Source organism: Drosophila gunungcola, unplaced genomic scaffold, assembly GCF_025200985.1.
Source record: "Drosophila gunungcola strain Sukarami unplaced genomic scaffold, Dgunungcola_SK_2 000001F, whole genome shotgun sequence".
NCBI classification, from domain to species: Eukaryota; Metazoa; Arthropoda; class Insecta; order Diptera; family Drosophilidae; genus Drosophila; species Drosophila gunungcola.
The window spans coordinates 17076857-17088243 of record NW_026453197.1 but is presented as its reverse complement, the minus strand read 5'-3'; the positions used below and the strand labels follow the sequence as shown (position 1 = coordinate 17088243).

Sequence of the window (11387 nt, the reverse complement as noted above, 5' to 3'; positions counted from 1 at the left end):
AACTTAATAAGCCTGAAAAACTCTACGAAAATCTATACCTCGAAGGATTCAAATTTCACCCGCAATACGACTTGTTGCAGGGACTATATCAACAATTACAGGTGGTAAGCATTCCGGAGGAGCCGGTTTTAATTGATCCCAAGGAAGAAATTCCCTCGATAGAAGATTATGTGATAATTGAACCCGAAGCGATACCCCAAATAAATTCAGAAATCCTTGCTTTAAATCTTTATCTCGACCAGCCCAAGTCTCGTATAGATGTTGACACCATTAGTCAGTTGCTCACAGTCGAAGAGCCAGTCGAGGTTATTGTAGAACCAGAAACTGAAGTAAAAGAAACTAAAGCTATAGAAATTCTTGAGGACAAATCAATTGTAGTACCTTCTATTGAACCCCTAGGCGATGAATTCCTTGTCCCTGAACCAACTCACCCCCGACTAAACCCAGTGACCTTCTCTGGAACCTCAGCCAGGACGATTTCGTCAAACTTGTCAATCACTATACGAAAACGGCAGGCGACGCTTACGCATTGCTGCCAAGGACAACTACAGATAAGACAAAAGCTCAGGAAACTAAAGACGATAAGCAAAAGACTGACAGCATTGCAGAAACTGTAGTGACAACCACGACCACGATTACGGATCGCGTTGTAGAAAAGACTGAACCAGAAGCATCGTCATTACCAATCATTCCTAACGCCCAACCACTGGCAGCACCACCGGTTGGCAACCTCGATCAGTTGCGTCTGAATCTGTATCTGGACGATTGGCAGCCAGCCAGTGTAGATACAGATTTGGCTGACAATTTGTTTGATAGACTGAAACGTGATGATGTTGCTAGTGGCGAAGCGGAACCCGACCAAGACAAGAAGCAACCAGACGGTTTTATTGAAAAACCAGACAAAGACGTTCATGACAATGACGATGATGACGACGACGACGACGAAGACGATGATGACGATGAGGGGGGTAAACCGACTGTGCCTGAAACTCGCAAGCCAAACGACGACGATGATAAACCGAACGATAGGGATCCTGGTAGCGGTAGTAGTGGTAATGTGACCCCACGCCCGAACACGATGCCCAGCATGGTCAGAACCGTAGCTGCTCATCGGAGTATAGGTCCGCCGATCTGCCGGGTGGAGTGGGTCATTGGCGAGATGACAGTACTTATCTGGCTCTAGAAGCCGAACAGCCTCAGGTGAAAGTAGGAAATGAACCAGCAGCAGCACCTATTGTAACAGGTGTTGAAAATGTACTAACCGAAACTAAAGAAACTAAAATCACAAGTCCCGTCCCCATCTCTGACCCTGAAACAAGTCCCAATACCAGTACCAGTCCCCTTAACGTTGCAAACGCACTAATCCAATTGGCAAGCGCCACAACTCACACGCTGACCGCCAAGGCGAACGCAGCAGCAACAGCAACACATGCAGCAGCGCTGGCAGCAACCAGTGCTCTATTGCCGGTTGCAACGGCCGTAGTCGATAAGCTAACGGCGACAACACCAGCGGAGACAGCACCAGCAGCAACACCGGCGACAACAGCAGCAGACATAGCTGCCGTAGAGCCTGTGGTTGCAATACCAGCAGCAACTCCACCAGCAACACACACCGAAACGACAACCACAAGCAGCAAAGAAGAGGAGGTGGATTTGCCCACCGCAAATGCGGGTGTGACAAAGCGCACAACGACAACAACCACAACCGTAACGACAACCACCACATATGAAACGCCAGAAACAACTAGCAACACAACGACAACAACAACAACCACAAGCAGCAACGATCTGCAACAGCAACGCCAGAAGGTGAACATCACATTGAGCGTTCGTTTATTCATAATTCTAATTTTTGCAGCTTTTCTGTGTGGTTTCGGTATTTGTTCATGGCTTTTATACGGCAATCGCTCGTGTTGTTGTTGTGGCCAGGTCCCGACCAACACATGCTGCTGCGGCAACAACACATTGCCAGCAGACCCGGGAAATTGCCCGCCGTAAAGTTGGTTTGGGCCTGTGCAGAACGGCAATGAAAAGCAATTGCCTAACTACTAACGTAACTTAATTATCTTAAACATGTTTGATATTTTATGTTCTACTTAAGTTTTTCATTTTATTATTTTTGTATTGTATGTGTTGTTTTGCTAAACGCATCCAATAGGCTTATGTTTTTTGAGTTTGTATACCTTAAAAAAAAAAGTTACTATACCTTTATAAAAGCACCTAACTTAGACGTAAAGAAAAATGTAGATTTGATGTAATTTAGTTCCTTCTACTAATTGATATTAACCTTTGTAAAAGCCCAGTAATGAGAGACTACTAATAGTAGTGATAATAATAATAAAATTTATATTAACCAACTTGCACGTTTTAATACCGAGCTGATTTATATCCCCAGCGTGAATACGTAGTTTTCTTCGCAGATTTTTCACACACCACAGAGCACACAACACAAGCACACACACAAGATCACGCATATCGAGCACTTTTCCTGCCCCGCACAGTGCCGCACAAAAGTGTGTGTGCACGCAATTACCGAGTTCCCAAATGCAGAATATGCCATTATGTGTACCGCACGTATATATGAGTTCATTGCCTTGCCTACCGCCCTGCTATCAAGAATTTGCGCGCAGAGAATATTCTTCCCTGCCATAGCTATAAATACCAATACCCCATTCGATCCGATCCATGCGGTGCAGGCCGTGTTACTTGCTCGAAAATAGTCTCCCGTTTATTTTACAATATTTAGTCTGCAATGTGCAATGAATGCGTTGAGTTTGACTGCGAAACCCGAAGAAGCATTTCAAGAATCTAAATGTTTGTTAGTGCCAATGTGTGTGTCTTTCAATAGGAATATCTTAAAACAGTATTTTTAAAGGATTCATAAATTTGTAAATAAGAAAGAAAGTAAGTTAAATTTTTCACTCAAGCATTGCATTTAGTTTTCCAACTTTACCTAAAGACAGACATTAGAAAATGCATATTTTGGTACTTTTGTCTATCCGCTGTCTTTACGCCTACCTCATTGCCGCTATTTAAAATAAGATACTTTTATATGCCAAATGCATGTGTTACGTTACGTTAAACGAAGTTTATTCTAAGAGCTAGCGTTATTTTTAAAAGCATTCCCTAAGCAAAATGGTTCCATCTTGTTGTATGGCTGTGTACTTGCATCCATTTAAAATTTATAAATTCCCATATTATAATTACACTGCTAATGTAAATATGTTGTATGTGTATAGAAGCCGGCAACAAATATTTACATCAATTTCGTTCCTTAGCAATAATAGCCCAAAATTTGCAATCTTTATTAATATTAACACACTTTCTACACCATCTCCCCGACAACAACTTCGCACTCGGTTTCTAAAACTATAGGAACTAATTACGCAAGAACTCGACGAACTGCTTCAATCGCTATCGAGCGTCGAGGATGGCATCGCAAATATGAACCAGAGCAGCCTAGAGGGCATGCTACAAGGATTAAAGGTAATATTATAATAGTTATATAATATAATAACAACACTTTTTGGATGCTTGACTCGGCATGTTTTCAACGTAGCTAGATTAATTTTTAAATTAAAATATATACTCACCCTTGTACATAACTTTTGTAAACGATTATTGGATGCTGGCGTGTGTCAGAGAATTTTAACAACTCAATCGCATCACTCCATAAAAAATCGTACATTTTCGTTAGGTTATTTTTTTGTTTAAAGAGAATATATATACCTTTCAATTGTTAGTTTTTGTCCAGTTGTAGTAGTCGTTTCTTTTTTTTGCTGTCTATATATTACATTTTGTAGGCCCTGAATCCTATACAATGATTACATTTTGTACAAACATTTGCAAGAAACACGTTACTTAAACTTTTAATTTATACGCCGGATGTGCAGCTAATCCAGAGCAATCTCGAAGTACACGAAAGGGACGCCATCGCGTTGAAGACCCAGGCCAAGACGCTGTCCACGGATCCAGCAACCGAACGCTTGCTCAACGAAACCGTGGATCGCATTGATTTGCTACTGCGTCGCACTCAGCAAGGCATCACCATGATAGCGGTGAGTGGTTGGTTAAGGTGTATCTCTGTAAGATCTTATTAATATTTTCCCTAATCCAATTTAGAATGCTATGCATGGCCAGAAGAGGCGTCAGCAGGAGATTGACGAGTACCAGCAACATCTCCTCGAACTGGAGCGCTGGATCATCGAGGTATCCGCCGAGCTTGCTTCGTTTGAACCTACCTCAGATAGCAGCACCGATGAACAAGTGCTTAAGTCGCAGGTGGAGCGGAGCCAGCAGCTGCTGCGTACCCTCAAGGAACGCCAGCAGTCTATGGAGGATCTGGTGGACCAGACCCGTCAACTGCAATCCCAACCCGATGTCGCTCCCCTCGCTGACACGCTGATGGAACAGCTCCAAAGCATCATAACCATTCTGCGGGAGCAGGTCACTGTGGCCACCAAGCGCATCTTTACCATCGAAAAGCGCATTGTGGATTTGCGGAAGGCTAAGAGCGAGGAAGCGCAGCGCCAGCGTGTGCTTGCTGATTCCCTAATTAAACCACCAACGGAAGTTGCAGCCGCTCCAGAGCCGCCTGAATCCCTTGAGTCCAACGAGAATACCATTGACTCTAGTTCCATGCCCGAAGAGGAGATCAAGCCAAGTGGAGTGTATGTGGAAACACAGACATCTTTCAGTCTGCATCAGCAGCAGCCAGTTCAGGTGGTAACCACCACCACAGTGGAGGCACAGACCAGTTTCAAGGAGCCGCCAGCTGTGGAAACAGCTGAGGTGGCTCTGCAGACGCAGAAGGAGCGTTCGCCCACCGAAAACATTATGGTGACGCAAACTGTGCAGCATGGCCAGGAGACCATTCAGATCGACACCACTCGCAACAAGGATGTGCCCGATGAGCCCGAAGATGTGCAGATTGAGGCTCGCTACCATCAACGACCTCAGGGCGATGTAGATCGTGCCACCGAACTGATACTAAGAATGTCCCGCAAGCATTCGAAACCACATTCGTGGAGCCAGATGAGACGACCACCGAAGTGATTGTGGGACCCGATGGCACCAAGCACATTGTGCTGAAGAAAGTCACCCGAACACGCCAGCAGATTGTGCAACAGCAGCAGATCAGCTCAATTGAGACAATCAGCGACTCAGATGGTAACATTGAGGTGCACTCCACGGGTCAGATAAATCTGGAGAATGTGCACACAACGGACACCAAGGCAGATCCCGATGAGGGCAGTGTCCATACCGTGATCACACAGCAAACGCGTGGTGCAGTTGTGGATTCCTCACAACCCGAGGGAGTGATCCTTGAGGAGTTCGAAACCGAGCCCACGATTGAGACGTACGAAGAAGTGATTGAGCCAGGATCATCCCAAGCGCAACTGATTCCCATGCAGACCGGCGATGTGCAAACCCAAGGCACCATTCGAGCTGTAGTCCAACAGGTGACCCGTAAGGTGATCCGTAAGACGCGGAAGATCATTAAGCGTGTGGTTATCATTGACGGAAAGGAACACATCACCGAGGAAGTGATCGAGGAGCCAGAGGAGGTCGAAATCACCGAGGAAGAGACCGCGCCGCATATAAACGTGAATATTGTGCGAACCGTTGATGGAAAAGTGGTTACCGAGGAGGAGTTCCAGCGCTTGATGCAGGAGCCCGGCGTCCTAATCGAAGAAGTTGCCACGGATCTGTGCAAGCCAACAGCAGCAGAACCGCAGCAACAGGTATTTGATATTGAGTCTACCCAAGTCACCACCACCACAAGAACAACAACAGCAACCACACAAGAACAGCCAGAACAACCAGAACAACAGACACAACCAACAACAGAAACGACTAAAGAAGCACCTGTAGAGTTGCCAGCACCTCAAGTAGATGATGTTGAACAACCCGTAGAAGTTGCCACTACCAGTCCCGTTCATGTTCCAACAGCAGCGGATGTAGTTGAACCCAAAGACTTCCCAACTCCAGCCACTTCTCCAGTAGATGACCAAACAGTGGTTGAAGATATCAACGAAATTTGGCCACTGGAACATCATCTGAAACCCACCAACATTGACTTCTCCCAGCACATCGAAGAATTGGCAGCACCAGCAACAACAACAACCGTAGAGACTGAAGCCTCCATGCCAGTAGAGGAAATTTGGCCAACCAGCCCAGAGACCGGAAACTCATTGACTCTGGAGCACTATGAATTCGAGCCACAATCCCCTTGTGAAGAGAGCAAAAAATCTGATGGTGTTAAACCACAAGAAGAGACTGAAATTAAGCCAGAGCCCATTACCACTGGAAGTATTACCATAACCAAGACAACAACCACCATCACAAGCTCCACAGAACTGCCTCAGGAAACTGTTGTTCAGGCTTTACCTGCAGATGAGCTTCAGCCTTCGCTATCAAAAACCAAAACTGACATTCAGAGTTTCCTGGAAGCCGAACAGACTCTGTCCGCAGCTCTGAAGGAGCAATCTTCAACGCCTGTTGAAAGTTCAATTGTTGAAGTTGTTCAGACTCAGCCTGAGGAAAGTCCACTTGAAGAGCAAAAGGAAACTGTTATTGTAGAGGTTTCAACCACAGAAACTGAGGAAAAGCAACTGTCAGAGCCTATTCCAATTGAGGAAAAACCAGTGCCCGTAGAGCCCCAACAAAAATCGGAGGAAGTGACAGCCATTGAGAAGACTGAACAAAAACCTGGAGAACCCAACACTGAAGAACAAACAGCTCCTGTTCAAATCGACCTGCGTGCCGCCACTCAACTTTTCATCTCAGGAGAGGCTGCGGCATCAACGGCTCCACAGAAAACCTTCAAAATTACGGCTCCCTCCTTGGAGGACAATGGCGCTGGTGTGCTGAAGGTTGTTCTGGGCAAGGAAGAGGAATCCGCAGCTCCAACCACCGGCAAGGTTAGCATGACCATCATTGAGACCGCCGCTGCTCCCGTCGCCGACGCCAAGCGGCGTCGAAAGAAAAAGAAGAGAAGAGATACGAAGCACGAGGAGGAGGAGATTGAGCAAGAACAAGAGACTGAACCGGAGGCAGTAGTGGCCGTTAAGGAGCCTGAGATTGACTCAGATCTGCCCGTTTCTCCGGAGGATTCACCACGCGATACTGTGCGTCATGAGTCCATTGTCGAGATCAGTCCCGATAGTGATTTGTCCAGCATTGAGATTGACTCAAAGGTCAAGGTGGTGGAAGATGCCGTCGTCTCATCGCCTTCGGAGTCGCCAAGGACACCAATGGTTGAGTTGGTCATTCCCACAGAGGTTGTGGAACTTGCTTTGGTGGAGGATGAGGAACAGCAGACGACACCCCGCGTGCCCTCGCCTATTGAAAAAACCGAAGTTGAGCTGGATATCAAATCCGTGCAGACTTCTCCACAGCATCAGCCGACACTAGACGAGACCGCAGTGCAGACGAGTCTGGAGGTGCAGCCGGATAACCAGGAGAACGAATCACAAACCCTGGTTGTTGAGATTACGGAGACAGAGGCTCAAACCACTCCGCGAAGCGAGGACAAACCAGTGGCAGTGGAGTTATCCACCACCGAGATTCAAACCGATGTGAGCGGTCAGCCAGCTGAAACTGTTGAGATTTCAAGTCAAACCACAGTGACCACCACCATTGAAAAGGAACTGCAGACCACGCCAAAGGATTCGCCCCGTGCACCAGAGCCAGGCAGCAGTGATGTGGTGGAATCTCTGGTCCATGATTTGGTTAAGGACATGACCACCGATCTGCCAGTGCGTACTAGCGAGCAATCTACTGTCACCGAAACCACCACAACCACGGAGACCCATATGCAGACCAATACTCCGGAGCCAAGTGAACACATTGAAATTATCAAACCGGAGACTGTCCATGAGGAGACTTCAACAGTGGAACTTGTACAAGTCATCGATGGTGAGATGCAAACTACTCCCCGCGGAGATCAGCAACCTGCATCCCTGGATGACAATTCTCTGACAGCCACTTCGATATCCGTTTCGGAACCTTACGAACTGGAGGTCAAGACAACAGTGGCCATTCCCGCTGATTCTGACACATCTGTGGCTGAGCCGACGGTCTATGAATACACACAGACCATGCAGCTGCCCAAGCAGGACAAGAAGTCCAAGAAAGACAAGAAAAAGAAGCAGAAGAATCAGCCGGAAGAGGAGCAGCAGCTGCCAGAGGAGCCGCAGATCAGTGTGACAGTGGAAATCGCACCCGAATTGCTCTCAGAATCGGGTATTGTGGTGTCCACCAATCAGCAGATTGAAGAAGTGCCTCATGTAACACCCGTTGTGGAAACTCCAATCGAGCCAGAGGAGGAGGGAGCACCCAAAGCCCATAGAGTGCAACTGCAAATCACCAAGACCACTGTCTACGATGAGTATCCCGACCTGCCGGTGCATATCACCGAGCAGAATAAGGTTTTGATTGCATCTCAGCAAAGCAAACGTTCCGGGGCGGGACTCACATCCTCGGCGGTGACCATCGAAGAAGTTGCCTCACCCACGGAGGAGCTGGTGGTGCCCATCACCCCTGGACCGGACAATCTCAGTGGCGAACCCAGCAACATTTGGTTCAGTGTCACCACCAGTGTGGACAAGACACCCATTGAGCTCTCCCAGGCTTTGATTATGAGCGAGAGTTTGCAGCACTATCCGGGACAACAACAGCAGCAGCAGCCCATCCTTATTTCCACCAAGGAAGCCATTGGCGATCGCATCAAGCAGCTTAAGCAGGCATCCCCACAGCAAGCCACTCCCCTGAGCAATGTCCTGCATTTGGCCACTCTATCCGAACAGATCAAGGAACTGCCGACGGAGCAGCGCATCTTAGAAGTCAACGAGGGTCTACAGGATCTTGATGCTGCCCTTAAGAAAGGTGATAAAACAGTTATCCAAACCACTGTAATCACGGTTATTGAGAAGGTTTCAACTTGGTTGGAAACCATCGAGTATCGTGTGTACCTCATCCGACAGAACTCCAATGAAGGTCCCTCCGAGGAGAAGCTGGACAACTATAACCAACTTAACGAAGAGCTGAGCACCATCAAGCAGAATGTCAACCAATTGGAGCGACAATTGTCCAAGGCGGAACCGGAGTTGTTGCAATGCGTGGACAGCCTGAAGGAGCATGTGGATGCAGTGGAGCAGGTTACGCAACAGAACCAAGTGCAGGATAGCAATGATCTGGACAAGTGGCACAGCTTCGAAGTACTTTTGTACAATGTGACCTCCGTTTTGGGCCAGCTCCAGCAGAGTTATGACCTGCTGATCAATCAGGAGTATCCCCTGTCCGCCAAACTTGCCCAGCTGGATGAACTGGAGCAGCAACATGAGGCCGCTCAGCAGCAACTTTCGCAGCTATGCCAAAATGCCCGTGCCTTCCAGCGCGATTTCCCAGGCAAAAAGATGCCGCAGAGTGTGCACAACGCCTTCGAGGCCAGCAAGAACATTGGCAACAATATTCAGGCAGAGCGAGAGCGTGTTCTACAACTGCAATCGCTGGCTGAGGAGTACGAGCAGACTCTGAAGGAGTTTACCAAAATCACCGTGTTGGCTGACAAACTGGTTGAGAGTCCCATAGTTTCCAGTTCCCTCGAGCAGCTGAACAACGAGGTGCAGAAACAGAGGAAGTTCTTTGTGAATCTCAGCCACTGTCGCGCCATGTTGGAATCCCTGGAGGAGAATATCGATAGTGAGACGCGCGAGAAGCACTCGGAGTTGCACAAGGAACTGTACAACAGGGCCACTAGTCTGCTGGATAAGGCCTCCGAAAGGTCTTCCAAATTGGTGCAGGCTGCCTCCCGCTGGACTGTTTTGGAGAAGGGAATGCGTGATGAACTGCAGTGGTTGCAGGTGGCTCAACAGCGAGTGCCTGACCTATCTGCTGTTACCTCCGCCGACTACGATCAGTACACCACCCTCTATCAATCCCTGAGCAACGATATCTCACATCACTATGTGAAGATGACGCAGCTGTCGGGCATCGCCAACAAATTGCAGACTTTGGTGCAGGCCCCCAATCTTGTAGAGGAAACCAATGAGGCTTTGATAGTGCTACTCAAACTTCGTGAGGAGGTGGCCTTGTATCTCCATCGCCTGCTGGTCTTCAAGGAAATCTGGGTGCAGTACGAACAGCAAACGGACAAACTGGAGGCCTTTGTACGCGAAGCGGAGCAGGAATTGAGACACATACAGATTCCATCGCAGCCCACGCAACAGCCCATCGAGCATATGCGTCAATTCTGGGAGATTAAGGCCCGCTTTGAGCTGCACAACAATGTGCGGACCGATACGGGACTGAGTTTCGAGAAATCCCTGCAGGTCATCCCATTGGCCGACGAGATGCTCCAGCGGCAGTTCCATGCCCAATTGGAGGATCGCTGGCAGGCAGTGGCCCAGGCCATCGAATTGATTCAGCACAACATTGTGGAGTGCCTGTCGTCGGAGGATGTGCCCGCGGACGAGAAACTCAAGATGGTGGAGCGAGAGCTGCAGGAGATCTACCTGACCATGACTAGCATGAAGGGTGTGATCAAGAACGAGGAGGAACTGTGTCTGTATATCGAAAGAGTCCAGGTGCTGCGCACTCGCGTGGGATTCATTGGCAACGAGCTGGGCAGGATTGGCCTGCAAGAGCCCGCCATTGAGCCCGAAAAAGTGGGTGAACTGTTTGCCCTCTCGCACAAGATTAGCACCCAGATCGCAGAGGAGCTGGAGGGTGCCTCCGTGCTGCGAGACCAACTGCAGGCCATCCAGGAGGGCATCAGCAATCAGCGCAAACACCAGGCCAAGATCTCCGTCATTCTGGACGAATGCGAGGCAGCCGAGCGCCAGGGAGCAGATGTTCTCGAAAAAGCCGTCGCCGATTGCCAGGGCGCCGGTGAGGAGCTTGTGACCAGCTGGCAGGAGATTATGCGCATCCGCCAGATGCTCCACACGCTGCCCATGCGCCTCAAGATGTCCGTATCGCCGGTGAAGTTGGAGCGCGATATCTCTCAACTGCAGGACGACCACGCCTTCTTGGAAAGCAAGTGCACCAATATTATGGCCATCCTGCGGAATCGTCTGGCCGTCTGGCTGCGCTACGAACGCCAACTGGAGCTGGTCCACGGATCCGTCCAGGAGACCGATTTCATGATGGAACTAATCCGGGTGCACGGCCAAGTGGACTACGAGCGCCTGCGAAAGGCCACGGAACGTTTGGAGGTGAGTTTTCTTTGTTCCATATTTTATGACTTTGTTTACGCGGCGCGCGGTCAGGCATCGGTTTGTGTCTGAAGATTGGTTCGTATCTTGCTACCTGCTGAGCGGATTTTCGCGAGTTTTCCTTATCAGCATCGTTTTCCCTTTGGAAAATTTGCTACATAAACCGTA

At 48.5% G+C, this 11387-nt stretch overlaps 1 protein-coding gene across 1 annotated transcript in view; it reads left to right on the top strand.

Moving 5' to 3' along the window:
• Positions 1-11387, top strand: part of LOC128262896 (muscle-specific protein 300 kDa-like) — an 80007-nt gene that overhangs the window by 54815 nt on the left and 13805 nt on the right. Inside the window, 4 exon segments of the mRNA XM_052997465.1 lie at positions 3376-3486; positions 3894-4058; positions 4123-4987; positions 4990-11219. Coding sequence (XP_052853425.1) covers positions 3376-3486; positions 3894-4058; positions 4123-4987; positions 4990-11219 — 7371 coding nt within the window.